A 26559-nucleotide genomic window follows, 5' to 3' on the forward strand; every position below is an offset into this window, starting at 1 on the left:
TAAGCTAGGTGGGCACAAGATCCAGGGCCATGAAAAGGTTGTCGGCTACCGCCCACGATCGTAGCCGCCCCTGTGAGGTAGATCCTATTTGACGCTCGTTAGCGTCAAAAGCGCATGCCTTCGGTGAGGGGAGCCTCCGCTCGGGCCAGCGCACGTACAGGATTCACGTACTCTTCGTTTCGCTGCTGCTTCCTTCGTTCTTTCCTGCGTTTTCTTTTTCGTTTTTCTTCTGTGGATTTTTTCCTTTCGGTTCTTTCAATGTTTTATGCGGTTTTCAATGATATTTTTTTATTTCTTTTCTTCATTTCTTATATTTTTCTTTTATGTTTTTTTCTTCCTTTTCTGTGTGTTATATAAAAAGTTCACCATGTATAATAAAAATGTTCACCTAATTAAGAGAATGTTCACCATATATTATGAAATTGTTCAACATGCATTCGAAAATGTTCAGAGTATATCATAAAAATGTTTAATGTGTATTTGAAAACTGTTCAACATATATCACAAAAATGTTCAATGTGTATTGAAAAACTGTTCAACATATATCACAAAAATGTTCGTATTTATAAATTGTCCAGGGTATACCACAAAATGTTCAACGGTCAACGTTTTTGATATTTTTTTATCTGCCACTGCGTTTAGGTCTTGAACATTAGTGCGGTCAATTAATCATTAACTTTCCGTAGCTCAACTGGTAACGAACACATACACTGTAATAGCGGTTTGCGAGGTCGATTCCTCAACCAAGCATAATTTGCCCCCCTATTTTAATAGCTGCTCGCCACCGCATGGGCCGGCCCATTCAGATCGCGCTCTGCGCGAAAGCTTGGCTGTGCATGCGTCGACATCTCCATCTGATCTGCATTTGCTAAAAAAAAACTCTGATCTGCAACGGTGCAGTTCTGAAAATTATAATTAAAAATGAGTTTGCTAATTCTCATATACCTGAAATGTTTACAACCATCAATCACCATTTTGAGACAAGGCCAAAGGCTGAAGGGCGTGAGGAGTGCCATCCACGACAGGGCCAAATAGTGGACGAGCAGGAGCCGACGAGAGCGAGACCGAAACTTGATGGGTGCGGGTTGGGATGTGCGCATTCACCAAAAAAATGCAGTGAGGAGATGACGAGAGCACGAACGGTCGCGGGTGGCGGCGGCAAACAGTCCAACCGAGGTACATGGGGTGGATGGCGTCAGGTTGAAGATGAAGACGGCATGAGGTCGAGGCTGATCCTAAGCCGTTGGATCTCAACCGTGTGGCTAAAAAAAGTGATTGAATGTTATTTTTTTTTCAGGTACTTGACCAATACGTGCTCCCAATGAGAAAATGCAGCAGTGGAGTGGCACGTGTCCTGAGGACGAGAAGGGATAGAGGAAAGCGATGGGTGCAAGCGGCCTATACGAGCTCCCGGTTTCCTAAGCAACGTCAGCGGCCAACTATTTCGCCCCGCCCCTCCTGGCCTGGGTTATATACACCCACTCTTCCACTCTTCCCCAATCCACCAGTGACGAATCTAGAACTTGTCCATAGAGGTGCCAACCTTATCGCTCACAATAGAAAATGCCATGTATAGCCAGTGTATCATTTTAACCCTATAATAGACATTGGGCTAGACTAACTAACACTAGATAACTTCTTTTTTGCATTTTTGTATTGGGTGCCAACCCCCCTTAGGATCCGCCACTGCAAATCACCCTATACGTTAGCCCAACAGATGGATCTGTCCTGTCAGTTATGTCGTTTTAGCAAACTTATCGGACCATCAATGCTCGTTGTTATTCGCTAGCACAAAGTTGGTGGTTCCTCGTGCCCTGCCATAAATGTGATATTAAGTTGCTACCCTAGCCTCAAATGTGGTGGTTTTGGGTAAATACCTCCGTCTAGTCATTGTGGATAAACAGTGGAATTAGGTCTTTCATCTGAAGAAACTCTATAGCTAATTCACATGACTTAAATTGTACAGACTTCCTAATTTGTTTCATATGCACCATGAGAAAAACGAAGCTAGACAGAATGCACTGCATATTTTGCAAAAGCTAATTCAGTTATGCTCATAAATCTTGCCATAGCGATCTATACCACTCTTTTCCGGGCGCAACGTACAAAACCGCTTTGTGTCAGAAATAAACAAGACGGTATGACCGACTCATCAACCAAGAAAATAAAATCCAAATGATAAGTGTCACACGTGTGGCACTAAGTAACAACGCTCGCCCTGACGTTTTTACAATGAAAATTGCCATAAAAAAAACCCCGAAAGAAAACTAAAACTTGGCATCCAAACAGAAAATTGCCATGTTTCATCGTTGTCATCCTTGGCTAACTAAACGTGTTGCGAACCAACCTGTGATTAGATGGTTAGGTGGACAGTGGTATCCCAGCCCATCAGGGTTCAAGTCTTGGTGCTCGCATTATTACGGGATTTATTTCAGGATTTCCGGCAATGCGCTTTCAGTGGGAGGAGACGTTCTCGTCGACGACGAGACGGGTGTGTATGTGCATTCATAGGGATGAGTGTATGCACGTATGTATAAGCGCTTGCGTTGTTAAAAAAACTTGTCATAAAAAAACGTCAGGGCAAAATCGCTTTCTGCCATACGTGTGACACTTGGCAGGACAACCACTATACCGGGACCGTGGATGGTGGCGATGAGCGTGGGCGCCCTCCACCGAGCAGCCAAGGCCAAGGCCAACGTTAGTGGCAGCGTCTCGCAGGGCGCCAAGCAGCTTCCGCCGGCGGCGGAGAGGCGGCGAGCGGAGAAGGCCGAGGAGGGGCTGAGGACGGTGATGTACCTCAGCTGCTGGGGTCCCAATTAGTACTACCACCTAGCTTCTTCTAGTTCTAGCCTCTGTTAGAAACCTCTAGCAAGTAGCAACAACCGTGCCGTGTCACTTGGCTGGTTAGTTCCCTCCTGATTGTAAATACTCCCTAGTATGTATCACTCGATGATGATGGTGAAATTTCCCAGCTTGAGTTTACAGTGCCCTGCTTGAGAAAGGGGTTTACATTGCCCTCCAATTCCAAACTGTCTGTTCGTTTCAGATTCTTCCGGAGTACTATTGCTTCGAGTTGTTCACGGTTAAGCTCTGCCCGTTGCTCCCTTCGCTGCTTTGATGGGCAGAATCGGAGAACACTTTGGCCGGAACAAGATCGTGGGACCAAAATAACTGATCGTGGCCCTCAAATCTTCTGATCGAAGCGACAGAATCGAGCAGTGTTTCCTTTCCAGCTTCTACAGAGGACAATCGAAACTGTAACATCCCTGCAAGAAAAGAAGCAGGAAAATTGTACATGAACTAGTTCAATTTGACATCAAAATCAAACAATTCAACAATGTTATTACAAACCGTTTTTCACTTGAATACAATAAACAATCTGAATGAAACAAATAATCCAATGAATGAATTTTTCCAAGTAAAAGTTAATGAACTAAAGAAATGTAAATACACTATCACCCATGCTGTTTGTGTGGCATACGAGGCTTGATAGTTATGCCAACATTGTCCTACTTTTTGGCCACCTATGTATCCGTCTCATCTGCAATGACCATGTCATGTAGGATCACACAAAATATCATGATCCTTGCCAAGGCAATTTTATTCCAGAAATAAGCAGGACACTGGACAATTGCGAACCTACTTTGCACAATTCCAAATGCCCTAGCAATGTCCTTCCTTGCTACTTCTTACATCTTTGCAAAAATGATTATGTTTGGGGATCAGAAATTTTCTTCATAAATGTTGACCAAGATGGATAGATGTCATCGACTAGGTAGTATCCTTGGTCAAAATCATAGCCATTCACCTTGTAGTTGTATCCTGGAGTAGTACCACATGTTTCCAATGAGATATATGCAAGCATTGATGTCATTGTGAGATTCAGGCAAGTCAAAGTAGCAATGCGAAATCCAAAAATCGTCGGATGTAACAACTTACAAGATAATAGTTGAATCATGAAAACCCGATGAATTGCCCGTGTCATTCTACCAGGCAATTATTCCACCTCCAATGCATAAAGTCAACGCTCCATGAACCCTAACTGCAACATCGACGAACACTTTTGTGCACTTTATGGTTATATCTTTCAAAGATATCCATGTGTCATATCTGCAGGAGTGTGATATGCAATCATCTGAAGTGTTAGTGTCACGGTCACCTTCTGGAAAAAAAAGCCCAGCAGACCGGCGGCATTCCTCCGTTGCTTGAAGAACGGTCCATTAGATTCCATGTTATCAACAATTCCATGTTATCAACAATTCGACATAATAGCCGTTTAGGCATGTTGAAGCGTCACTGACAATCAAATGCGAGCTCATTATATAACAACTGAATGCGAGCTCATTATATATTTCCCATTAAAATAAACTCGAGAAACACCATTTATTACACACTCATGTAAGGGAACATTTTGTCAAACATTCTGTTGAGACGACATGATATATATGGGCAAAAAATTGAACACGAGAACTGTTACAACTTGCACATCTAATAATTGAATCAATAAAAACGGGCCGGGTTGCATGACGCACTTGGGATCAACCAATCAATCAATAGTTGGGCATGGAGCACTTGAGCCTCACCTCCACGGGCATTCCTTTGGGCGGAGGTACGTTTCCCATCTTCACCATGGCCTTGGCGAAGTCCCTCGCGAACGCCTCACCGTCGGTGCTGTACATCTCCACGAGATTGTCCTGCAAACCTCCACCGCCGTAGAGAGTCTGGTCGGAGGTGAGGAGACCGCGCCGCGCGATAAGGTTCCGGTAGTAAGCGTTGTCGAACCTCATCGGAGTCTGCACGTCAAACGACGCTTTACCAGAAGGACCCTGGCACATCTGCTGCATGGTCTGTGCGAAGGATGGGTCGATCTCCTCATCGCGGTCGGTGCCGTAGACGCGGTCGCTGTAGTGCAGGCAGTTGGCCATCCCGACGGTGTGTGCACCGGAGAGCGCGGTCATATCACGCGCGTCGAGGTTGAGCCTTGAAAACATGGTGACGAGCTCGCCGAGGTTGTCGCGCGGGCTGGGGAGGCCCTTCTTGGTGGACTCTGGGTCGGCCGCGAAGCGCGAGTCCTTGCGGCCGAGGGGCACGCTCCAGGTGGGGCCTCCGAGCAGGGCGACGGCGTCGCGGGACGCCAGGGCGATAACATCAGCGCAGGAGACGGTTGCCGGGCAGTCGTGCTCGAGGGCGGACTTGATGTCGTCGATGACGGTGTAGCCGGTGAGGGAGGCGTTCGGCTCTACATCCTTCTCGCTGGGGGAGAAGGGGGTTGCTTCCAGGAGAACAGAAGCATCACATCCCTGTCACGCCATATAAGAGTATTAGCAAATGGAACCATATAGTATATGTAAGAATAGACGGAATATAGAAGTAGAGATGCGTAGATACGTTGATGAAGCAGTCGTGGAAGAAGAGGCGGAGGACGGCGGGTGCCATCCTCGGCTGGGCGGCGACGCTGCTCGCCATCACTGACCGCACGACGCGCTGCACGTTGGGGCACGTCTTCTCGTAGTAACCCGCGGAGAGCTCGTCGCCATTGGCGGTGGCAGCGAGAGCAACCAAGAGGAGCAGCGCAAGTGCAACGCAAGAAGGGACGACGCTGGAGGACGCCATGCCTAGAGGTTGACTGATGATGAGAGCGATCGCTGCACGGTGCAGAAAAAGCCGGCAAGGAGAGAGCGAGATGCTTATAGCTTAATGCTATTGCTAGCTAGGTTGCAATGGATGATCCAGTAGTAAGCATCTGCTTATATAGACTTCGGTTTGGGCTGCCGTCTTCCTCGCGCGTGCGAGTGTGCGAACGCTCTGCTCGACTGACAAGGTCTCTGGTCTGTCTGCCGCGGTGCCGCCTCGTGCTCGTGCATCTTGGCCGGAACCTTGACGGGGTCAGGGCAGGACGTACGAAGAGAAACAAAAGCGCAGGGAATTGACATGCTAACTAATACACGTACCTAGCTTGAATTACATAAAATTATGGACGTGATCCCGTCGACACGGTTGCTTGCTTGGATGGTGCAATTGTCCACGCCGAGAATCAAATCGTTCGCTGAATTCAAAGGGTGTTGGGACATATCACAAACCGTTGAAACTCGCGCTGTAGAAACACAAAGATGCATGCTGTCCACTTGGGCTGTTTTGGCTAGTTCAAAAGGCGAGTAGTACGAGTTAGCAGACGATTTTGTCACGGTTCCAGAAAACATCCTTTAAATACACCCCGCTGGAACTGGAAGCCTGGTATGTATGCACACCTTACACCCAGCCTTGTATATTTGAAATATTTATGAAAGATATCGAGAACTTAAGAATTTGCTCTTTACACACGAACACGTCACACTGCCGCCCCGGCTGCAGCAAGATAAGAAGCGCCCCAAGACGCACGGTGGCTATGGGCTGCCCTAGGTCTGCCTTACCGCCCTAAGGCCTTGAGGTTCGCTGTCATCAAACACGAAAAACAACGAAGAATGAGGAACGATAAAATGAGGGAGAAAGGTAAAAGCTAAATGATGGATCGGTTTGACGATTGTGTGTTGTTCAATAAGTTGTCACATCTCATCTATTTATGAGACGGATAGTCTTCTTACAAAAAAACAACTTAGATTTCTGTCCAAATCATTAAATCTGTCATATTTCGGATTAATACGTTCAGAAGCTCCGAGCCAGCGCGCGGAGGCTCCAGCCCCAGAAGTCCCCGAACGTTCTGAGGCAATCTTCATGCAGACTTGCAATGCTCATGTTAACATGGAGGTATCCCAGAGGTTCCAGGACAAAATTTCTCGCATAATGTTGCAATGTTCATGTTAAGTCCAGAGGTTCTGGGGCAACTTTTCTGCACCACACTATTTTGGCACTAGAAATAGCATAGAATCTTAGATTGAGACGATTAAAAGTACAAAAAAATCATTCGTGTTGACAGAAACCCCTTTGAACTTGTCATAACTTTCGGGTCTAAGCTCTAATTTGAGTGGCCCTTAATTGTTTTATATCCATTCTAATATTATAGGGCTATCCAATGGTGGCATCCGACTGTTAATTTGGCCACTGTTTGTGTTCCTTCCTGTTCTGTTTCTCTTGCCACTTTTGAGCGTCAACATTTGCAAAACTAATTGTTAACCACTTTGATGTGATTCAAAATTGGAGTTCAGATCCAGAAAATTGGTGCATGTATGTACCATATTTCTTAAATAGTTTTTTTTACTTCTTCATAATTTCACTATATTCTAGCTCATGCTTTCATATGCATGCATGACTCAACCTTAGCCCGTTGGACCTATCATTTGGAGAAGATTCACACACGTAATAATCAAATTGATGTATATTTTGTTGATGGCCCTAGCAATAATACTATATGCTAGAAGGGTTGGTGCGCTTTGCAGCGCCATTGGTGTTGTTGGGTTTCTTAGAAACATTACTCACTTTGTTTCACATCTAAGGTGTATTAAATTTTTTAAAAGTCAAATACTTTTAAGTTTGATCAAATTTGTAGAGAAATATATCAAATCCATAATACCAAATTGGTATTATTAGATTCATCATGAAATGGATTTCCATTTTTTTTGTTAAATATTGCGGATGTTGACATTTTTTGGCTCTAAACTTGGTCAAAATTAAAGGAATTTGACTTTCCAAAAAACGAATAACCTTATATTCTGGAATCGATGGAATATTTAGTTTGGCGGCGCGGGGAGATGATGGAGTGTGTTTTATTTTTATATAATTTGGTGATCTGGTGGGCCTTTCTCGATGTGATTATGTGTTATCCGCTAAGAAACCCATATTTATGTTAGGAATTTCTGTGTCGATAGCTGCATGTACTATATAGGTGCTACAGTATCACATGATGCGTTTCTTTTTCTAGGTGGTAGGAGGGTGCGTGGAATCGATATGTTTTTATAGGCGGTTGCTGCTCATTAATTTGAAAAATGATTGGCCCAATCAAAATCTACCAAACCCATAATTGAATACCTCAATTGAATTGAAGAGCTTCAAAATTATGGAACAATAGTGAATAAAAATAATTGAATGGGAGATCTCCTTGAAAAATTAATGACCCAGCCAAAATTGAGTGACTCAATTTTAAATTGAAGACCTCAGCTAGTTGTGAGACCTTAAATTAGGAAACATATTGTTAGTATAAACGAATTGAATGTGAGAGCTTTGAGAAATTGTTGACCCAGTCAAAATCGGGTGACCCAATTTCAAATGAAGACCTCAATTGATTGTGAGCGCTTTAAAATTAGGGAGCTTGGTTTTTTCTTTTTTCTAGGTGGTCGGAGGATGTGTGTGATTGATATGTTTTATAGGCGGTTGTTGTTGATTGATTTGAAAAATGATTGGCCCAATCAAAATCTTAAACCAAAGCTATAATTGAATACCTCAATTGAATTGAAGAGCTTCAAAATTACGGGAAATAGTGAATTAAAATAATTGAATGGAAGATCTCCTTGAGAAATTGTTGACCCAATCAAAATTGAGTGACTCAATTTTAAATTGATGACCTCAATTAGTTGTGAGAGACCTTAAAAATTAGGCAGCATATTGTATTGTATAAAAGAATTGAATGAGAGAGCTTTGAGAAATTGTTGACCTGGTCAAAATTGGGTGACCATGTTTCAATTGGAAACCTCAATTGATTGTGAGCACTTTAAAATAAGGGAGCTTAGTGTTATAGAGGATGATTGACAATGGATGATCGAAATTGACCATGGTAGACAAGAAAAAGACGCTGGATGGATAGCATGTATTGCACACAAGATACTAAAAATCAACCAAGGTTCAGCTCTATAAACAAATGAATATGATAGTACAATATGTATTTCTACTATTTGTGCAACCACAAATGCATCATCTTGTTTGTGTTCATCTGTCATACCGTGTTAAAGGATTCCCAGATAAATGGATGATAACCCACAAGTATAGGGGATCGCAATAATTTTCGAGGGTAGAGTATTCAACCCAAATTTATAGATTCAACACAAGGGAAGCCAAATAATATTTGCAAGTATTAGCAGCTGAGTTGTCAATTCAACCACACCTAGAGATTAATTATCTGCAGCAATATGATCAGTAGCAAAATAATATGACAGTTTTGATAGTAGTGGTAACAGTAGTGGCAACGGTAACAGTGGCAGCAAAGATTTTGTAGCAAGTGTAACAGTAACAGCAATAGTAGAGCTGTCTGGGCACATGTGCTGAGTTTTGGTGTAGATCTTCATATAGCTTCATGTGTCTGTTACGGTGTGGGTTGAGTCGACGATCGCCTACGGCGAAGTCGGAGTCGCTTGCTCAGAGTTTAGGGATGGCTTTGATGCCTCTAGGTGAAGAGTGATGACGATGAAGCATGCGTGCTGTCTCGCCGATGCCCTCTTTGGAGTGGTGTCCGTGGGGTTTCTTATGTGTGTCACTCATCGGTTGTGATAGTTTTGCCCGATTCTCCATAATTAACCGGGCAACTTGGTTTTCGCTCGGTTTTTCCTAATTAACCGTGCAACACTTTTCTTTTTAACAAATACAGGAATCCTGCTATTTCAAGAAAAAAACTACTCTATAAATTAATCTCTACTAGGATATTAGTAGGGAAGCCTAGAAAACCGAGTAGGCCTTTCAGAAGTCTAGCTTGAAATCATGATTGGAGCTTTCCTTTTGTAGATCTACTGTATAGATGAAGTTTTCCCAAGCAGTGGGATTAGGTCCTTTGAAGTGAAGAAACCCTATAGCTAATTCACTTATTCACATGACTTAAATTCCTAATTCGCTTCCACAAGTACTATGAAGGAAAACAAGGTTAGATGGAAATTGACCTCATATTTTGCAAAATAATTTAGTTATGCTCATTAAATCTTGACATAGCGACCTATATCTATCTCTTCCGGTTTGGTCTGGTCGCAACGGACAAAACCGCTTTTTTGCCTCGAGTAAACAAAACGAGCTGAGGTTGGAAGGAAAGCCACCGTACTGGGACAAAATCGAGTGTGCGGAGGAGAATGGATTTTTGGAATGTAGGTGCATTGGAGGACTTTATTTTAAATAGTTTAAGATTTATATTCAAAATTAAAAAAAATCTGAAAAGAATTCTACATGATCATATAGATGGATATTACACACATGTAAAATTTGGTGATGAAATAAGTAAACATGTGAGCTATGCAAAAATTGCAAAATGACGATATCTAAGTAGTAAATAAGTAGATCCACTGTTCATCTTTCGAAAATCACGATTTTGTCATTTATGTGTAACTCATATGGTTACTTATTTCATCATCAGAATTTGCACATGTTAACATTCATCCAGATGAACATGTGGAATTGTTTCCAGAATTTCTTACAGCTCCAAAATACCATTTGACAGTATTCAAAATATTCCATCAAAGTGACTTTTTGGTGTGCGGAGTGGACAAGCAAAGTGACGTCTACAGAGCTACTAGTGCTATTGGGAGAGGGTTACTACTTCCCAAAAGTCACGTCTTGATCTACCTAGCTATTTCACTAGTGAGGTTTAGTAGAATGAAGGTGCGATAGAGAATCACGAGTAAAGTACACAAGCCTCTACAGACTGTATAAAACTAATCATGATAAGTCGTATCCCCGGTTACGGAATTTTCAGCAAGTCATCGGGAATCACGGTCCAATTTTCTTCTATTGATACTAGTACTACTTCCTCGGATCCATATTACTTGTCACTCAAACAGATGCATTTAGATACGTATGTTTGAGCCACAAGTAATATGGATCCGAGCGTGTACCAGATTTTTCTTCCTTATTTTCCTATGCATGGACACAATTTTAATGAAATTTCGTTGTATTACTATCCATTCTAGTGATGCTATAGGAACCACTAACAGTGATAACATCAAAAGTACCATTTGGATATATGCCCATGTTTATGTCTCTCAAATTCCAACAGAATAGTCGCACACCATTTTTTTATAGGAATCATGCATGGCAGGTTACTCATGTGTTACAAAGGGCACCATTGGAACTTTCCTGTATAAGAACTGAATAATCTAAAATCAAGAATTCCTATCCTTTGTTTCAAACCAGGCTTATTGTATTTTACCGCATTTCCAACAATTCCACAATAGCCCTCGCGTGACTGCACTTCATCCAACACTAGAAGAATGGAATTTTGGGTCAGGAAACTACAATGAAATGATGATGTAAAAAAATACTGCAATGAAATGAATATCAAATCTTATGTCGCAAATCAACAAGGTGTTCCTTATATAGTTCACCGAAACAGTACATCTATGTGTAGTTCAAATAAAATTTAAGTTCTTCTACAGAAAATAATAAGTTGTACTCTCTGTGGTGCTTGTTTAGTGTATCTAAATAGCTGTATTTAGTAGACTATTGACGTGACACTATATTCACATGTTACGATTTGTTCTCTATTGGTAGTGACACAAGCTCTAGCACAGTGGAATGGGCAATGCCCGAGCTTCTCCAAAACCCATCATCAATGTCTAGCGCTTGCAGCGAGCTTGCGGAAATTATTGGCTCCAAAAGAAACATTGAAGAAGATGATATTGTTCGGTTGCCCTATGTCCAAGCTGTCGTAAAAGAAACTTTTCGACTTCATCCTCCCGGCTCGCTATTGTTGCAATGCAAACCAAAGAGAACAATGAAAATAGTAGGATACACAATATCTAAAAATTCACACGTGTTCATCAACATATGGGCAATAGGTCGAGATAAAGATGTATGGACTGAACCTGAGAAGTTTATGCCAGAGAGGTTCTTGGGTTCAGCAGTTGACTTCAGGGGTGCTGATTTGAGCTCCTTCCATTTGGTGCTGGACGTCGGATCTGCCCTGGAATGCCATTGGCTATTAGGATGGTGCGTCTGGTCCTCGCTTCGTTGTTAAATCAATTTAAGTGGAGTCTCCCTGTTGAGCTTGAAAGGTATGTGATTGATATGGAAGAAAAATTCGGCCTATCACTAACGAAGGCCGTACCTCTTTGTATTGTACCAACCCCGATTTGAATTCGAAACAAAATGTTTACCTAGTAAGACTGCTTTAGATATTTTTAATATGTAATAATTCGAATGTATCACCCATGGAATTTGTACCATTATTGTCACAGGTAAAACAATTCTTTTATAAAACTTGACGTCCTCGAAGTGTACAAGTTGAATGGTATGTTGTTTGTGGGGAGATATGTTGTGTTACAAAGTTGCCATGGATGGTGGATGATCATTTGATGAGATATTATTGAGAGCCATAAAGAGAAGACAAATAGTTAACTTAATATGGCAATTTCACCTTTATACCTTAAGTATTGTGTGGGAACAATAGTAATTGTTCTTAGAAAAATAAAATAAAATGCAAAAGTGCTTTACAAAGCTCGAGCTCACATGAGCTCGAGTGAACAATAAAATAAAAATAAAATAAAAATCAGAATTTTTGCAGCAAACATTAACAAATGTTTTGATTGCTTTCAAAGTTTCATTATGGGATGACATTCATGGAAGACTAGCATAAAGAAAATCAATGGTCCAAATTTTGTCAATGTTTCATATAAAAATAGTAATTTTGCAGATTTTTTATTTTGTATTTATTTTACTGTTCACCCGAGCTCACATGAGCTCACGATCTGTTTAACCGCATCGAATAAAATGTATATACTTTCATATCAGAATATCTACACCATTCAAAGGTCGAAAGTTTCATTGTTCATAATTCGTCACTGTGAAAATTGTCCTCTCCAACATTCGGAAATATTTCATTGTCTAGAATATTTCGTTTTAAATCTCTTGCACATTCCAAAGTTCATAAATCTTTCACAATCCAGATCGTTTTTCATAGTCGAAACATTTTGTAATTTCGTTATGCCGTCATCAATAATATGAAAAAGCATAATTTCAATTTTCTGATATCCTAATCAAATACTTATAAAAACTTCAAATGGTATGAAGCACCTTTTAAAATTACACGAACATTCTTTTAACTTGTATAAACAATTTTAATATATTCAAAACATATTTTGTGAAATACGTGAAGATTATTTTCTAAGCGTGACGACCATTTCTTTGAATGGCATGAAATATTTTTTTATAATTACATGAATGCTTTTTTACATTGTATAACCACTTTTTATATATTTCAATAACATTTTTATATGCATTAATTTCTTAAATGTAACGAACATTTTCTTTTGAATGCTATCAACAACTATGACATTGTATAAATATTTTTAATTGTGCACTGAACATTTTTTAAATTGCACATTCCAAATGGTATAGAATTTTTAAAATACAAATACAAGTTAAAAGATAGAAAGTAGAGTAAAAAACAACACATATGCAACTTTGTAGTGGGCCGGCCTATTTAAAGGGTCCCTATAGGCGAGACATGCTTCTATCTCCCTGCGGGCGAGACAAAGCCAGGACGTGGTTTGCGTAAGCTGGGTGGGCACAAGATGCAGGGCCATGAAAAGTTTGTCGGCTAACCGCGGCCCAGGTCGTAGCCGCCCCTGTGATGCATGCGTCGACATCTCCATCTGATCTGCATTTTCTAAAAAGAACTCTGATCTGCAACGGTGCAGTTCTGAAAATTAAAAATAAAAATGAGTTTGCTAATTCTCATACACCTGAAATGTTTACAACCACCAATCACCATTGAGACAAGGCCAAAGGCTGGAGGGCGTGAGGAGTGCCATCCACGACAGGGCCAAGCAGTGGATGAGCAGGAGCCAACGAGAGCGGGTCCAAAACTTGATGGGTGCGGGTCGGGGTGTGCGCATTCACCAAAAAAATTGTTCACCGACGAGGTTTAGAGGGATGGACGGGGGTGGAGGAAGTACGATGGTGGGATGACGCCCGGGGATGGCCGTGCAGTGAGGAGATGACGAGAGCACGAACGGTCGCGGGTGGCGGCGGCAAACAGTCCAACCGAGGTACATGGGGTGGATGGCGTGAGGTTGAAGATGAAGACGGCATGAGGTCGAGGCTGATCCTAAGCCGTTGGATCTCAACCGTGTGGCTAAAAAAAGTGATTGAATGTTATTTTTTTTTCAGGTACTTGACTAATACGTGCTCCCAATGAGAAAATGCAGCAGTGGAGTGGCACGTGTCCTGAGGACGAGAAGGGATAGAGGAAAGCGATGGGTGCAAGCGGCCTATACGAGCTCCCGGTTTCCTAAGCAACGTCAGCGGCCAACTATTTCGCCCCGCCCCTCCTGGCATGGGTTATATACACCCACTCTTCCACTCTTCCCCAATCCATCAGTGACGAATCTAGAACTTGTCCATAGAGGTGCCAACCTTATCGCTCACAATAGAAAATGCCATGTATAGCCAGTGTATCATTTTAACCCTATAATAGACATTGGGCTAGACTAACTAACACTAGATAACTTCTTTTTTGCATTTTTGTATTGGGTGCCAAGCCCCCTCAGGATCCGCCACTGCAAATCACCCTATACGTTAGCCCCAACAGATGGATCTGTCCTGTCAGTTATGTTGTTTTAGCAACCTTATCGGACCATCAATGCTCGTTGTTATTCGCTAGCACAAAGTTGGTGGTTCCTCGTGCGCTGCCATAAATGTGATATTAAGATGTTACCCTAGCCTCAAATGTGATTGTTTTGGGTAAATACCCCCGTCTAGTCATCGTGGATAAACAGTGGAATTAAGTCTTTCATCTGAAGAAACTCTATAGCTAATTCACATGACTTAAATTGTACAGACTTCATAATTTGTTTCATATGCACCATGAGAAAAACGAAGCTAGCTGCATATTTTGCAAAAGCTAATTCAGTTATGCTCATAAATCTTGCCATAGCGATCTATACCACTCTTTACCGGGCGCAACGTACAAAACCGCTTTGTGTCAGAAATAAACAAGACGGTATGACCGACTCATCAATCAAGAAAATAAAATCCAAATGATAAGTGTCACACGTGTGGCACTAAGTAACAACGCTCGCCCTGACGTTTTTACAATGAAAATTGCCATAAAAAAAACCCGAAAGAAAACTAAAACTTGGCATCCAAACAGAAAATTGCCATGTTTCATCGTTGTCATCCTTGGCTAACTAAACGTGTTGTGAACCAACCTGTGATTGGATGGTTAGGTGGACAGTGGTATCCCAGCCCATCAGGGTTCAAGTCTTGGTGCTCGCATTATTTCGGGATTTATTTCAGGATTTCCAGCGATACGCTTTCAGTGGGAGGAGATGTTCTCGTCGACGACGAGACGGGTGTGCGTGTGTGCATTCATAGGGATAAGTGTATGCACGTATATATGAGCGCTTGCGTTGTTAAAAAAAACTTGTCATAAAAAAACGTCAGGGCAAAATCGCTTTCTGCCATACGTGTGACACTTGGCAGGACAACCACTATACCGGGACCGTGGATGGTGGCGATGAGCGTGGGCGCCCTCCACCGAGCAGCCAAGGCCAAGGCCAACGTTAGTGGCAGCGTCTCGCAGGGCGCCAAGCAGCTTCCGCCGGCGGCGGAGAGGCGGCGAGCGGAGAAGGCCGAGGAGGGGCTGAGGACGGTGATGTACCTCAGCTGCTGGGGTCCCAATTAGTACTACCACCTAGCTTCTTCTAGTTCTAGCCTCTGTTAGAAACCTCTAGCAAGTAGCAACAACCGTGCCGTGTCACTTGGCTGGTTAGTTCCCTCCTGATTGTAAATACTCCCTAGTATGTATCACTCGATGATGATGGTGAAATTTCCCAGCTTGAGTTTACAGTGCCCTGCTTGAGAAAGGGGTTTACATTGCCCTCCAATTCCAAACTGTCTGTTCGTTTCAGATTCTTCCGGAGTACTATTGCTTCGAGTTGTTCACGGTTAAGCTCTGCCCGTTGCTCCCTTCGCTGCTTTGATGGGCAGAATCGGAGAACACTTTGGCCGGAACAAGATCGTGGGACCAAAATAACTGATCGTGGCCCTCAAATCTTCTGATCGAAGCGACAGAATCGAGCAGTGTTTCCTTTCCAGCTTCTACAGAGGACAATCGAAACTGTAACATCCCTGCAAGAAAAGAAGCAGCAAAATTGTACATGAACTAGTTCAATTTGACATCAAAATCAAACAATTCAACAATGTTATTACAAACCGTTTTTCACTTGAATACAATAAACAATCTGAATGAAACAAATAATCCAATGAATGAATTTTTCCAAGTAAAAGTTAATGAACTAAAGAAATGTAAATACACTATCACCCATGCTGTTTGTGTGGCATACGAGGCTTGATAGTTATGCCAACATTGTCCTACTTTTTGGCCACCTATGTATCCGTCTCATCTGCAATGACCATGTCATGTAGGATCACACAAAATATCATGATCCTTGCCAAGGCAATTTTATTCCAGAAATAAGCAGGACACTGGACAATTGCGAACCTACTTTGCACAATTCCAAATGCCCTAGCAATGTCCTTCCTTGCTACTTCTTACATCTTTGCAAAAATGATTATGTTTGGGGATCAGAAATTTTCTTTATAAATGTTGACCAAGATGGATAGATGTCATCGACTAGGTAGTATCCTTGGTCAAAATCATAGCCATTCACCTTGTAGTTGTATCCTGGAGTAGTACCACATGTTTCCAATGAGATATATGCAAGCATTGATGTCATTGTGAGATTCAGGCAAGTCAAAGTAGCAATGCGAAATCCAAAAATCGTCGGATGTAACAACTTACAAGATAATAGTTGAATCATGAAAACCCGATGAATTGCCCGTGTCATTCTACCAGGCAATTATTCCACCTCCAATGCATAAAGTCAACGCTCCCAAGCATCCGAGGTCACCCTCTTACTTCACCCATTAATTTCTAAAAGACTCTTTCATCGGCATTGGGTGCTCATAAATACTGAGCTCCATGAACCCTAACTGCAACATCGACGAACACTTTTGTGCACTTTATGGTTATATCTTTCAAAGATATCCATGTGTCATATCTGCAGGAGTGTCATATGCAATCATCTGAAGTGTTAGTGTCACGGTCACCTTCTGAAAAAAAAAAAGCCCAGCAGACCGGCGGCATTCCTCCGTTGCTTGAAGAACGGTCCATTAGATTCCATGTTATCAACAATTCCATGTTATCAACAATTCGACATAATAGCCGTTTAGGCATGTTGAAGCGTCACTGACAATCAAATGCGAGCTCATTATATAACAACTGAATGCGAGCTCATTATATATTTCCCATTAAAATAAACTCGAGAAACACCATTTATTACACACTCATGTAAGGGAACATTTTGTCAAACATTCTGTTGAGACGACATGATATATATGGGCAAAAAATTGAACACGAGAACTGTTACAACTTGCACATCTAATAATTGAATCAATAAAAACGGGCCGGGTTGCATGACGCACTTGGGATCAACCAATCAATCAATAGTTGGGCATGGAGCACTTGAGCCTCACCTCCACGGGCATTCCTTTGGGCGGAGGTACGTTTCCCATCTTCACCATGGCCTTGGCGAAGTCCCTCGCGAACGCCTCACCGTCGGTGCTGTACATCTCCACGAGATTGTCCTGCAAACCTCCACCGCCGTAGAGAGTCTGGTCGGAGGTGAGGAGACCGCGCCGCGCGATAAGGTTCCGGTAGTAAGCGTTGTCGAACCTCATCGGAGTCTGCACGTCAAACGACGCTTTACCAGAAGGACCCTGGCACATCTGCTGCATGGTCTGTGCGAAGGATGGGTCGATCTCCTCATCGCGGTTGGTGCCGTAGACGCGGTCGCTGTAGTGCAGGCAGTTGGCCATCCCGACGGTGTGTGCACCGGAGAGCGCGGTCATATCACGCGCGTCGAGGTTGAGCCTTGAAAACATGGTGACGAGCTCGCCGAGGTTGTCGCGCGGGCTGGGGAGGCCCTTCTTGGTGGACTCTGGGTCGGCCGCGAAGCGCGAGTCCTTGCGGCCGAGGGGCACGCTCCAGGTGGGGCCTCCGAGCAGGGCGACAGCGTCGCGGGACGCCAGGGCGATAACATCAGCGCAGGAGACGGTTGCCGGGCAGTCGTGCTCGAGGGCGGACTTGATGTCGTCGATGACGGTGTAGCCGGTGAGGGAGGCGTTCGGCTCTACATCCTTCTCGCTGGGGGAGAAGGGGGTTGCTTCCAGGAGAACAGAAGCATCACATCCCTGTCACGCCATATAAGAGTATTAGCAAATGGAACCATATAGTATATGTAAGAATAGACGGAATATAGAAGTAAAGATGCGTAGATACGTTGATGAAGCAGTCGTGGAAGAAGAGGCGGAGGACGGCGGGTGCCATCCTCGGCTGGGCGGCGACGCTGCTCGCCATCACTGACCGCACGACGCGCTGCACGTTGGGGCACGTCTTCTCGTAGTAACCCGCGGAGAGCTCGTCGCCATTGGCGGTGGCAGCGAGAGCAACCAAGAGGAGCAGCGCAAGTGCAACGCAAGAAGGGACGACGCTGGAGGACGCCATGCCTAGAGGTTGACTGATGATGAGAGCGATCGCTGCACGGTGCAGAAAAAGCCGGCAAGGAGAGAGCGAGATGCTTATAGCTTAATGCTATTGCTAGCTAGGTTGCAATGGATGATCCAGTAGTAAGCATCTGCTTATATAGACTTCGGTTTGGGCTGCCGTCTTCCTCGCGCGTGCGAGTGTGCGAACGCTCTGCTCGACTGACAAGGTCTCTGGTCTGTCTGCCGCGGTGCCGCCTCGTGCTCGTGCATCTTGGCCGGAACCTTGACGGGGTCAGGGCAGGACGTACGAAGAGAAACAAAAGCGCAGGGAATTGACATGCTAACTAATACACGTACCTAGCTTGAATTACATAAAATTATGGACGTGATCCCGTCGACACGGTTGCTTGCTTGGATGGTGCAATTGTCCACGCCGAGAATCAAATCGTTCGCTGAATTCAAAGGGTGTTGGGACATATCACAAACCGTTGAAACTCGCGCTGTAGAAACACAAAGATGCATGCTGTCCACTTGGGCTGTTTTGGCTAGTTCAAAAGGCGAGTAGTACGAGTTAGCAGACGATTTTGTCACGGTTCCAGAAAACATCCTTTAAATACACCCCGCTGGAACTGGAAGCCTGGTATGTATGCACACCTTACACCCAGCCTTGTATATTTGAAATATTTATGAAAGATATCGAGAACTTAAGAATTTGCTCTTTACACACGAACACGTCACACTGCCGCCCCGGCTGCAGCAAGATAAGAAGCGCCCCAAGACGCACGGTGGCTATGGGCTGCCCTAGGTCTGCCTTACCGCCCTAAGGCCTTGAGGTTCGCTGTCATCAAACACGAAAAACAACGAAGAACGAGGAAGGATAAAATGAGGGAGAAAGGTAAAAGCTAAATGATGGATCGGTTTGACGATTGTGTGTTGTTCAATAAGTTGTCACATCTCATCTATTTATGAGACGGATAGTCTTCTTACAAAAAAACAACTTAGATTTCTGTCCAAATCATTAAATCTGTCATATTTCGGATTAATACGTTCAGAAGCTCCGAGCTAGCGCGCGGAGGCTCCAGCCCCAGAAGTCCCCGAACGTTCTGAGGCAATCTTCATGCAGACTTGCAATGCTCATGTTAAACATGGAGGTATCCCAGAGGTTCCAGGACAAAATTTCTCGCATAATGTTTTAATGTTCATGTTAAGTCCAGAGGTTCTGGGGTAACTTTTCTGCACCACACTATTTTGGCACTAGAAATAGCATAGAATCTTAGATTGAGACGATTAAAAGTAAAAAAAATAAAGCATTCATGTTGACGATTCGAACAACTTCCGTGCCGAGCACTTCTTCATTTGAGGTCATATTGAGAATCGAAGCATGCAAACCAAATTTTGGTGTCAACAGAAACCCCTTTGAACTTCTCATAACTTTCGGGTCTAACCTCTAATTTGAGTGGCCCTTAATATTTTTATATCCATTCTAATATTATAGGGCTATCCAATGGTGGCATCCGACTGTTAATTTGGCCACTGTTTGTGTTCCTTCCTGTTCTGTTTCTCTTGCCACTTTTGAGCGTCAACATTTGCAAAACTAATTGTTAACCACTTTGATGTGATTCAAAATTGGAGTTCAGGTCCAGAAAATTGGTGCATGTATGTACCATATTTCTTAAATAGTTTTTTTACTTCTTCATAATTTCACTATATTCTAGCTCATACTTTCATATGCATGCATGACTCAACCTTAGCCCGTTGGACGCTATCATTTGGAGAAGATTCACACACGTAATAATCAAATTGATGTATATTTTGTCGATGGCCCTAGCAATAATACTATATACTAGAAGGGTTGGTGCGCTTTGCAGCGCCATTGGTGTTGTTGGGTTTCTTAGAAACATTACTCACTTTGTTTCACATCTAAGGTGTATTAAATTTATTAAAAGTCAAATACTTTTAAGTTTGATCAAATTTGTAGAGAAATATATCAAATCCTTGTCCTCTCCAAGCAACTAGTTCTATCTCTTCCCTCACTTATTTACGGTTTGTCTTCGTGAAGTCATTTGCTTGCTTGCCTTATCTGTTTGACTTCACTGTGTGACGACTATTGTTGTTTGGCTTCATACCATCTTCCATCTTGATCCATACTACCTAGCTGCTATTAGTCTTCGTGCTTTCACTTCATTGTATTCTTGACTATGGTTTGTCTAGTGTAGTCTACCTTCTGCTGCATATCAATAGGTTCATTTCTATTGTTTGTCTTCATAACTCCCATGTTTTGAAGACTTTCATAAAAATAGCCTATTCACCCCCCTCTAGTCGATAACTAGCACTTTCAATTGGTATCAGAGCAAGGTACTCCCTTGTTCTATGTGATTCGGTTTAACCACCTGGAGTTTTAGCTATGTCGACTGCAGGGATAATCAAAGTCTCCGCTGCGTGCCCTGTCTTTGATGGCACTGATTACCCCTACTGGAAGAATAAGATGCGCATGCATCTTGAAGCCATTGATATCGATCTATGGTATGTCGTCAAGAATGGTGTTCCCAAGACTGGTGAAGGTGTCACCCCTGCTGATGTCGAGAAGTTCATTCAACTGGATTCTACCGCCAAGAACATCATCTGTGGTCATCTGACCAAAAGACAATATGTCCATGTGAGTGCTCTGGAAACGTCAACGCTAGTCTGGGACTGGCTCTCCAAGGTCAATGAAGGTGTCTCAACCCAGAGAGACTCAAGGATTAGTGTTCTTCGCAACCTCTTCAACCGCTTCAAGAGACACGACAATGAGAACGTCCAGCTCACATTTGATCGCCTCACTGATATCACAAATGAGCTTCATGCTCTCGGTGCCACTGAGATCACGAAGCATGAAATCATCAAGACACTCATGAGATCACTTGACAGCTCATTTGACACCCTAGCCCTGATGATTCAAGAACGCTCTGACTTCAAGACACTCGATCCGCCTGACATACTTGAGAGGCTCAACACACATGAGTTTCAGCTATATGAGAAAAGAGACATCTATGGTCCCAACTATGGCTGAACTCACGCTTTGAAGGCAAAGGTTGTTTCCTCATCTGAAGAAGAATCTGACAGCAGTTCTGGAGATCCTGAAGACATTGGAAAGGAGCTTGCTACGCTTGTGAAGAAGTTCCAGAAATTCACCAAGAAGAAAGGCTTCAGAAAATCTTCAAGATCCAGCTTGAGAAATGATGAAGCTTCTACTCATGACCACAAGAAGAGAACATGCCACAAGTGCAAAAAACCTGGTCACTACATCTCTGAGTGTCCTCAGTGGGACAATGAGAACAACAAGAAGAAGAAGAGCAAGGAATATGATTCTGATGACAAGAAGAAGAAGAAGAAATCCTCAAAGTCTTCTTCCAAGTCTTCATCACATAAGAAGAGCTCATATGGCAAGGCTCGTGCTTTTGTTGGCAAAGAGATGTATTCAGAGGAGGAGTCTACTTCTGAGGAGGCAGAGGTGGAATCTGAGTAGGAGTCCGACTCTGGCGTTGCAAGTCTGGCTTTAGCCACAACCTACGTTGCCAAGTCCATCTTCAACGCTGAAGACAATGGCTCCGTCACCAACGCTGATGATAATAACAAGGATGACTCTGCCCCCACCTACTGCTTCATGGCACGTGGTGCCAAGGTAAACTCACACGATGCTTACTTTCAAACATCAAGTGAAGATGACTTTGATTGTGAATCCAAACCTAGCTACAAAACACTTTCTAAAATTGCAACTGAACAATAGAAAGCTATGGAACATATTCAAAAACTGTTAGACAAAAGCGATGACCTGTTGGATGCGGAAATGACCCGATCTCAGTCCTTAATTGAAGACATCAAAAATCTTCATGTTAAGTACGAGGAACTTGAAAGTCATCATGAAACGCTCTCAACAACTCATGAAAAACTTTCCTATGATTATCTTCAAAGGAAGCAAGAACTTGAGAAATTGAGAGCAGTTCATGAAGATCTTCAAAAAGAGAATGAGTCACTTCACGCTCAACAGATCAGTCCCGCTCAGGAAGGATTTGAACCACCATGTCTAAAATGCCTTGAGCGTGATAACGCTACTTCTGTTGCTAAATGTTCTACTGCTACTACTGTCACAATATCTTCAACTGTTGATGTGGTAATTAACCCCTCTGCTAAGGATACCACTACTTTTGCTGATGAAAATGCTAGTTTGAAGACATTGCTTGAGACTGGGATGTACAAAAGTCTCAAAGGGCATCAGACACTATGTGATGTCCTCAAAAAGCAGATTCTGACCTGAAACCCTAGGAAAGAGGGTGTTGGGTTCGAGAAAATGAATGTTGATGATTCTTACTGGAAGCCTGAGCAGTACCCCAAAACCATATGGGTTGCTGCAAAGGGACCTTAAGTGGACCCATCTATGTGTAGTTCACCGAAAGAGCACATCGAAAGTGTACATCTATGTGTAGTTCAAAAGCTATGGAATATCAAATCTTATGTCGCAAATCAACAAGGTGTTCCTTATATAGTTCACCGAAAGAGTACATCTATGTGTAGTTCAAAGAAAATTTAAGTTATTCTACTGTGAGGCCCCCGATTCAATCGTACACTAATCATACACGCAAATGTGTACGATCAAGATCAGGGACTCACGGGAAGATATCACAACACAACTCTAAACACAAATAAAAGAAATAGAAGCTTTATATTACAAGCCAGGGGCCTCGAGGGCTCGAATACAAGCTTGATACACCAGAGTCAGCGGAAGCAACAATATCTGAGTACAGACATAAGTTAAACAAGGATGCCTTAAGAAGGCTAGCACAAAAGCAATACGATTGAAGAGGCAAGGCCTCCTGCCCGGGACCTCCTAACTACTCCTGGTCGTCGGCGGTCTCCATGTAGCAGAATCCGTCGGTGGTGGCATCTGGCTCCAGGGATCCACCATCTGGTTGCATCAACGGGAAAGAAGAAAGAAGGGGGAAAAGGGGGAGGCAAGCAACTGTGAGTACTCATCCAAAGTACTCGCAAGCATCAGATCTATACTAAGTATGCATTGGTATCAAATGGAAGGGTTGAATCTGTGGACTGAACTACAGAATGCCAGAATAGAGGGGAAGGCCTAGCCTATCAAAGACTAGCATCTTCAAGCAGCTCCAAGTATCTTGCAGCATGTAGAAGAGTAAAGAATAGCAGTTTAATATTTAACAAACATGTTGTAACATTAATGCCCAGAGATCCTTCCTCGACTCCCTGCGAGAAAGCAATCCCGGAGCCACATATATCAAGTATCCATTTGTAGTTGTATAAGATCAGGATATAAGTCCAAACGTCCGTTACCGTGGACACGGCTATTAATAGATAATCTTCCCTGCAGGGGTGCACCACGTTTTCCAACACGCTCGATCACTCTGGCCGGACACACCTTTCTGGGGTCAATGCCCGGCCTCGGAAGATCAACACGTCGCAGCCCGACCTAGGCTGAGCAGAGAGGTCCCCACCGATCTACTCCCTCCGTTCCAAAATAGATGACCCAACTTTGTACTAAAGTTAGTATAAAGTTGAGTCATCTATTTTGGAACGGAGGGAGTATGTCCTAAACACTCCGGGGTCTAGGCCCATCGCCCGTTGCACTCCAGGTCGTTGCGTGCAGGGCGGGTCTAGGCTCCACCTCTACATGGATGGTGTCGGCCCAGCCGTGCCGCACTGCTGAACTGGATGTCTGACAAAGCTTCGGCTGATACCACAACGCCGAGGCCCATAACTATTCTTGCGTGGTGGTTGGTGCGTAAAGGAGAGAGGCCAACTCAGAACAAATACCCTAACCATAGTGTATTATTAGCTTGCGGAGACGAGCAGAGACTCACGATCGAAAGTGGCCCTGTCGCTCCGTCTCGTGGACTTACGAGAAGGGCCTAGAATGCCCGGCCGTGCCACGTAACCATCTTGCGGGTGCTCTCCGGGCCCGCCGGACTTTCACCAAAGGTCTCAAGTAAAGTCAATTGTAACCGTGTGTCTAAACATCAAGGGGAAAACCCGAGGAATCACCCATGGAGGATTCCACTCGATGTCACCATCAAGGAGAACGTAAGAGGGACCACCCTCGAGGTTCACACTTGAGGTGTTGAACGATAGAGCCGCATAGGGAATGGTGAAAGAGGAAATCACCCTCGATTATTACGACCGAATAGCTACACTACAAAATTATCATCAGGAGTGCGTTATGAGGGATCACCCTCGGCACTCGATAGTAACTAATCATACACGCAAATGTGTACGATTAAGATCAGGGACTCACGGGAAGATATCACAACACAACTCTAAACACAAATAAAAGAAATAGAAGCTTTATATTACAAGCCAGGGGCCTCGAGGGCTCGAATACAAGCTTGATACACCAGAGTCAGCGGAAGCAACAATATCTGAGTACAGACATAAGTTAAACAAGGATGCCTTAAGAAGGCTAGCACAAAAGCAATACGATCGAAGAGGCAAGGCCTCCTGCCTGGGATCTCCTAACTACTCCTGGTCGTCGGCGGTCTCCACATAGCAGAATCCGTCGGCGGTGGCATCTGGCTCCAGGGATCCACCATATGGTTGCATCAACCGGAAAGAAGAAATAAGGGGGAAAAGGGGGAGCAAAGAAACCGTGAGTACTCATCCAAAGTATTCGCAAGCATCAGATCTATACTAAGTATGCATTGGTATCAAATGGAAGGGTTGAATCTGTGGACTGAACTGCAGAATGCCATAATAGAGGGGAAGGCCTAGCCTATCGAAGACTAGCATCTTCAAGCAGCTCCAAGCATCTTGCAGCATGTAGAAGAGTAAAGAATAGCAGTTTAATATTTAACAAACATGTTGTAACATTAATGCCCAGAGATCCTTCCTCGACTCCCTGCGAGAAAGCAATCCCGGAGCCACATATATCAAGTATCCATTTGTAGTTGTATAAGATCAGGATATAAGTATGAACGTCCATTACCGTGGACATGGCTATTATTAGATAATCTTCTCTGCAGGGGTGCACCACGTTTTCCAACACGCTTGATCACTCTAGCTGGACACACCTTTCTGGGGTCAATGCCCGGCCTCGGAAGATCAACACGTCGCAGCCCGACCTAGGCTCAGCAGAGAGGTCCCCGCCGGTCTACCTCCTAAGCACTCCGGGATTTGGGCCCATCGCCCGTTGCACTCCAGGTCATTGCGTGCAGGGCGGGTCAAGGCTCCACCTCTACATGGATGGTGTCGTCCCAGCCGTGCCGCACTGCTAAACTGGACGTCTGACAAAGCTTCGGCTGATACCACGACGCCGAGGCCCATAACTATTCTTGCGTGGTGGTTGGTGCATAAAGGCGAGAGGCCAACTCAGAACAAATAACCAAACCATAGTGTATTGTTAACTTGCGGAGACGAGCAGAGACTCACGATCCAAAGTGGCCCCGTCGCCCCGTCTCGTGGACTTACGACAAGGGCCTAGAATGCCCGGCCGTGCCATGTAACCATCTTGCGGGTGCTCTCCCGGCCTGCCCGACTTTCACCAAAGGTCTCAAGTAAAGTCAATCGTAACCGTGTGTCTAAACATCAAGGGGAAAACCCGAGGAATCACCCACGGAGGATTCCACTCGATGTAACCATCAAGGAGAACGTAAGAGGGACCACCCTCGAGGTTCACACTTGAGGTGTTGAACGACAGAGCCGCATCAAGAATGGTGAAAGAGGAAATCACCCTCGATGACCACGACCGAATAACTACACTACAGAATTATCATCAGTAGTGCGTTATGAGGGATCACCCTCGGCACTCGATTGTAACTCTGCAGAGTCGAGCAACAAAAGGGGCGTGATGTGATGTGAGGTGTCGGGCCCTAGTCATCGATCATGCTGATCGAGTCGTCGATGATGAAGCAGGGGCAACAAGGACAAGGTGGGGGTCACTGATGGATCACTAGCCAACCTATATTAAGCAGTTTAAGATAAGTAGGTAGGGTACAACATCAGGTACAAAAGCAGGCTATGCATCAGAATATGAGCAATCAATAACAGTAGCAAAATCTAATGCAAGCATGAGAGAATAGAATAGGTGATATCGGGATGATCAAAGGGGGGGCTTGCCCGGTTGCTCAGACAAGAAGGAGGGTCGTCGTTGACGTAGTCGATCACAGTGGCATC

At 43.8% G+C, this 26559-nt stretch overlaps 2 protein-coding genes and 1 pseudogene across 2 annotated transcripts; 1 reads left to right on the forward strand and 2 right to left on the reverse strand.

Annotated features, from left to right (window-relative positions):
- Nucleotides 1-4383: 4383 nt before the first annotated feature.
- Nucleotides 4384-5676, reverse strand: LOC119368699 (peroxidase P7-like). Its single transcript, XM_037633879.1, has 2 exons — nt 5389-5676; nt 4384-5300 (listed from the first exon to the last, which is right to left on the reverse strand). Exons 1-2 carry the CDS (start codon nt 5611-5613, stop codon nt 4551-4553), a joined length of 975 nt encoding a protein of 324 aa, XP_037489776.1. The 5' UTR covers nt 5614-5676; the 3' UTR covers nt 4384-4550.
- Nucleotides 5677-11341: 5665 nt separating this feature from the next.
- Nucleotides 11342-11979, forward strand: LOC119368700 (annotated as a pseudogene).
- Nucleotides 11980-17182: 5203 nt separating this feature from the next.
- LOC119368701 (peroxidase P7-like) lies at nt 17183-18475 on the reverse strand. Its single transcript, XM_037633881.1, has 2 exons — nt 18188-18475; nt 17183-18099 (listed from the first exon to the last, which is right to left on the reverse strand). The coding sequence occupies exons 1-2, from the start codon at nt 18410-18412 to the stop codon at nt 17350-17352; spliced, it is 975 nt and encodes a 324-aa protein (XP_037489778.1). The 5' UTR covers nt 18413-18475; the 3' UTR covers nt 17183-17349.
- Nucleotides 18476-26559: the final 8084 nt, after the last annotated feature.

This window comes from Triticum dicoccoides, chromosome 2B (assembly GCF_002162155.2).
Source record: "Triticum dicoccoides isolate Atlit2015 ecotype Zavitan chromosome 2B, WEW_v2.0, whole genome shotgun sequence".
Taxonomy (NCBI): domain Eukaryota; kingdom Viridiplantae; phylum Streptophyta; class Magnoliopsida; order Poales; family Poaceae; genus Triticum; species Triticum dicoccoides.